This window comes from Mus caroli, chromosome X (assembly GCF_900094665.2).
Source record: "Mus caroli chromosome X, CAROLI_EIJ_v1.1, whole genome shotgun sequence".
Classification (NCBI taxonomy): domain Eukaryota; kingdom Metazoa; phylum Chordata; class Mammalia; order Rodentia; family Muridae; genus Mus; species Mus caroli.
Genome location: NC_034589.1, coordinates 123,747,805 through 123,753,216, shown reverse-complemented (window position 1 = coordinate 123,753,216; position 5,412 = coordinate 123,747,805). Strand labels below are relative to the sequence as shown.

The window sequence follows — 5,412 nt, the reverse complement described above, 5'->3', positions numbered from 1 at the left end:
TAAAACATTAAAATTCTTCAAGCGGGAGATAGATAGAGTATAATAGAATATTAGTAGATTTATCTAGCCACCCAACTATCAGAGTTAAATTGAATGTTAGACCAAATGGACATTCATAAAATATTCTGAATACACCCTCTGGTCTACTCTACATAAAATGTTTTCCAGGAATTTCATATAGTACCACTTGGTTTTGAAGAGTAAGAATATTCATAGAAGCAGGGGGAGGGGAATGGGATACAAGGTTTCGGGGGGGTACCGGGAAGGGGGATAACATTTGAAATGTAAATAAAGAAATCATCCAATAAAAAAAAAACAAATTGTGGAAATTGTACCTTACAAAAACCTATGGTGTGCAACAAAACCGAGAATTTTAAGGGAAGGAAAGGGAATGGGAAAATGATATAATTATAAACTTGAAAAAATAAATGAAATAAAAGAAATTATAGTAATTTTCAAGAAAAAAATATTGCTAATCATCAAGAAACTGGGAAACGAGCAAACAAAAATTAAATTATAAAGATCAGATTAAATATAAAATATTGTAACTAAATAATAAAAAGACCTGCAAAATTAAAAATAAGTAGACTTTAGAGATCTAAACCCAGACAGATATAGCTCATTCCAGTCTGATTTGCTTGTTTTCTGTTTCCTGATGCAAACTGTTTTGTGTGGCCTTGAATAGCTTTGTTCTACTACATACTCTTGGCCATGATGTTCTGCTTTAGCTTATGCCTCAAAGCAATAAACCATCTCTCCAGCCTCAACTACGAGAAGCCTTAAGCAGAACAATTAGGTAAGAGAAATAAAGGGCATCCAAATTGGAAAAGAGTAAGTCAAATGATCTCTATTTGCAGAAATCGTGGTCTTATATGCCAGAAGCTTTCAAAGACTCTTACAACTGAAATATAAAATCTGTGAAGCTTCAGAATACAACTTACAAAATCAACATACAAAAAATCAGAAGCATTGATTTATACCAATACCAAATTCAACAAATGAAAAAAGCAATCCCATTTCTAGAAGCCTATACATACAAAGGTAATAAACGTGGAATAAGTTTAATCAGGAGAGTGAAATAGCTTCGTAATGAAAATAATGTTTTAAATTATGGAGAAGAAACAGAAAAGGGAACAAGAAAACCCATATTAATGAATTGAGTGAATCAATATTGTTTTTCAAATTTGATTAAAACATAATAACATCAGTCACCTTCCTTCCTCTCCGCCGTCCAAACTTTTCCAGGTCTCTCTGCCCCTGCTCCATCTCAAACCAGTTGCCTCTTTTACCTTAATTGTTATTGTTACATATATGTGTGAATCAAGATATAAATACAACTTGCTAAATACAGTTAGTGTATTTTTGTGTATATCAGTTTAGGGCAGACCACTTGGTACTGGATGACCATTTAGGGGGTTCACTTCACTAATTTTCCATTTTCTTCTGTTCTTCAGGTTGTTTTCACAGTAAAACACAGTCACTTAGTAGAAGATGAGCTTTAACTTGGTCAGCTGTAGTGAATCAGACAATTGCCATCCTGCATTCATGTAGAGAACCTTGAAAAATAATCCTTAGAGTGTTGTAAGCGAATTTTGTTACAGAGTAAAACTGGGAGATTATCCAGAAGGTGGAAAGAGGGAGATGAGTAGAGCTAGGAGAGACAGAGTGAGCAGGTGAGAGGAAGTGGGAAGTTAATTCAAGGTGACAGTGACTAGTCTCATTTCCAGGAATGCAGAACCAAATGAGCTAGCAGAAGCAGCAGGGAGCTACAGAGAATTGAAGCAAGGAAGCAATAGAAAGGACTAATGTAAGAGGTGAGAGATGCTCAGGACTCAAAGTGGGGACCTTGGATAAAATGCCCTACAGAGAGGAGAGGGAACTTACAGAGCCCACCTCCAGCAGAAAGACAGGGCATCAAGTGAGGGATGGGGTTGCCATCCCACAGTCACATCTCTGACCCATAAGTGTTCCTGTCTGAAAGAACTACAGGGATGGAAATGGAGAGGAGCCTGAGGAAAAGAAGGCCCAGTGTCAGGCCGAAAGTGGGATCTAGCTCAAGGGGAGGTCCCAAGGCCTGACACCATTACTGAGGCTATGGAGCGCTCACGAAAAGGGATCTATCATGACTGCCCTCCAAAGACCCAACAAGCAGCAGGAAGAGTCAGATGCAGATATTTGCACCCAAGCAGAACAGAAGCTGCTGACCCCTGTGGTTGAATTAGGGAAGGCTGAAAGAAGCTGAGGAGATGGGTGACCCTGTAAAAAGACCAGCAGTCCCAATTAATCTAGATCCCCGAGATCTTTCAAACACTGGATCACCAAACAGTTAACATACGCCAGCTGAAATGATCCCCCAAACACTCATACAGTAGAGGTCTGGGTTCAGAAATAGAAACTGCACCTAACCCTTAAGAAACTGGAGGCCCCAGGGAGTGGGGAGGTCTGGTGGGGTGAGGACATCCTTGTGGAGACAGGGAGTGGGGAGGAGGTATGGGATGTGGAACAGAGGGAATAAAATCTGGAGTGTAAAAAATTTAATAATAATAATAAATTATTCGTTATAAATTTTTTTAAAAGAGAAAGAATTGTATCTGGCCCTGGCAAAGGAGAAACAGGCATCTAGAAGCCAGAGCTTCTCCACTGCATCTAGAGAGTCTTCTGTTTTTCAGACATACCAGGGACAAGCTTACATGGGCTATTTTGTTTGGACATAAGGGAAAGTTCAGTAAGTAAAACCTTTAAAATATGGGTTAAATGTGAGGATAAAAAGGAGTAAAGAAGTGATCAAGGGGAGGAACCTGAGTCGGGAGTGAGGCGTGGGGGAGCCAGAAGTCCATACATAGAAGAAGGCCTGTAGTTGATCTTTTGTCTGGTCTTTGTGTCTTTGAGCCCCATTTCAAACCAGTTAGTTCCCCTTCCAGAGGTAACCCTAACTGCTCTCAAGGGTTTAGGGGCATCCATCTTGCCTAACTGCTTCAAGCTAACAAAACAAGCGATACAAAAGAAGGCAGAAGGTAGAGTGCCTCAAACGAGGGCCAAGCCAAGGGGCTACTAGAAAAAAGCAACAGGAGCAGGCAAGATGGCTCAGCAGGTAAGAGCACTGACTGCTCTTCTAAAGGTCCTCAGTTCAAATCCCAGCAATCACATGGTGGCTCACAACCACCTGTAATGGGATCTGACGCCCTCTTCTCGTATGTCTGAAGACGCCTACAGTGTACTTATGTATAATAATAAATAAATCTTCAAAAAAAAAGAAAGAAAGAAAATAGCAAGTCTTGTAGAAAACATTAAAACTCAAAGTCAATGAGGAAAAATTTACAACAAAATTAAAATAAATTTTGTTGAGTGATGTGATGTGCAATTGTAAAACTGGCTTGAGTGTGTACCATGAATTCTCTAGAGGGATAAGGCAATTAGCTGTCAGACTCCTACCTAAGGAACAAGCACCTGCAAGTTTTGTAAAGGAAGTCAAGTAGATTCTGCATCTTATTGACAATTCAAAAGAGAAAGAAGATCATTTTTGAGCCATTTTTTTTTTAGGAGCAACTACCAATGCTTCAAAGACATGGCTTAGATATCGTGAGTAACTTTCCAAAGCTGTAAGTTTGATGACAGAGTATCTGGCAGCCTCATTTAGTCAAGGAATGTGGGTGGATAGTGCATGGGGCCTGGAGTTAGCTTTTGCTAAGCAGAAAAAAAGGAAATCCAGGGTAAAAGGCATGCCCAATTAAACTAACATTTAAGTCTATATCAGTAGGGTGATATGCTTAGGTATAAGGTTCCCCTGTTCACAGCATCTCATGTGTCAGTTTGTACAAACATGGTGTCAGGCTCACTTTGCTATTATATTATTATTATTATTATTATTATTATCATTATTATCATTACTATTGAGACAAGATTTTATTTTGTCGCCCAGGCTGGCCGCAAACTCACAGGAAATCAACTCTCTGCCTCCAGAGTGCGGAGATTAAAGTCCCACTACGTACGTGTATGTACCTATGTACGTAGGTTTCAACCTAAGTAAATAGTAATGACGACCCACTCCGTGCAGCCAGGGGGCTCTTGACATAACAGGGGTGACAAACGTAAAAGAGGCCTGAGCCAAATCTCTATATCTGTGTCTGAATTTTGAGTTTACGTACGCAGCACGCAATGATCACGTGAGCCTCCGTTATTTACTCCGTCACGTTGCCACGTGACGCTGGCGTTTGAAGAGTGCACGAGGAACGTCTCAGTTTCCTGGAGACTAGACAGAGCGAGCGAGCAGCCGTTCCGTGTAGTCGTTGGGGTAATGTGGTCCTCTCCAAATGAGAATCTGCAAGGCAGGTAGGGTGCCAAAGTAGTTTTTATTACTCTTATACCCATCTCTGAAGAGTAAGTACCAAGCTGCAGCCATTAGTTATACTGATGGCGGCGGCATATCTGGGGAAGAGCGTATCTTTAGAGCTGTGATTCCTTCTGGCTCGGCTCTGTCTAAAGTCCTTGGACTTTTCTATCTCGCCCGTGGTAGGGTAGGGGGATTTATGTTAGAAGACCTAGATGGTTCTACAGATTTGCTCAGAGGTGGCCCGCTGAGATGCTGAGGTGAGGGGTCTCCATGGAGGCCAAGGGACATTTTATTAATGTGGCTGACTTTTTTCACGAATGATAGGGAAACCCTGTGTGCAGAGAGTGGGTTGTGGTCATCGGCCATCTAGTTTTGTGGTGGTGAGACTGAGGGTGAGGTCAAGGAAGGATACCGCGACACCAGAGGCAAGAGGCGGGAAATGGCGGGAAAGCAGCGAGAGTCCACCACAGAAAAGCAGCAGAGGGGACCAAAAGTGGTGACAGTGGCCGGTTGGCAAAATGCCTGGGATCCACCGCCTCCGAGTTTGAAAGTTACTAGTGGGAAAAGCCCAAAAGTAGGCAAAGCAGCAAAGTAGACTTCTGAGGGTGACAGAGCCACATCGAGGTGGCCACGCTTCTAAGCGGGAAAGCAAAGACCGCCTAAAGGCGAAGCGGGTCACCTCAGGGAGGCAAGGCGTGGGGAGTCACAGTGGGGAGACGAAGTAGTGGAGGAGTACGGTACCAAGAACCACGGTGGGAAGGCGAAGCGGCGGGTGGAAGGGGCAAAATGGCCGAGGAGGGGACGGGCGGGGGAGCCTGAGCGCCACGGGAAAGCCACAGTTTAGAGGTGAAGTGACCTGGGTAGCCAGGTACCAAGGTGGGTACCATAGTGAGGAGACAACATAGCCACAGGGAATCCACAGTTGGGGAGATGAGCTGTCGCTACGGGGTGGGACACGCGGGGTGTGGGCGGCCTTAGTAGGGGAGTTGTTGACTAGATAAGAATGCCTTGGTGGGGATGCAAAATGGTGCTGCCTGGAGCCGCCAAGGGGCGGGGGCGGGGGGACTGACTCTGGCGGGGGG

General features: G+C 43.2%; 1 protein-coding gene across 1 annotated transcript in view; it reads left to right on the top strand.

Annotated features, from left to right (window-relative positions):
* The first annotated feature begins 4,272 nt into the window (after positions 1-4,272).
* LOC110286383 (nuclear RNA export factor 2-like) overlaps positions 4,273-5,412 on the top strand; it is a 19,275-nt gene continuing 18,135 nt past the window's right edge. Inside the window, exon 1 of the mRNA XM_021152753.1 lies at positions 4,273-4,329. Within this exon, the coding sequence (XP_021008412.1) occupies positions 4,295-4,329 (35 nt within the window). The 5' untranslated portion in view covers positions 4,273-4,294. The remainder of the gene's footprint in view (positions 4,330-5,412) is intronic.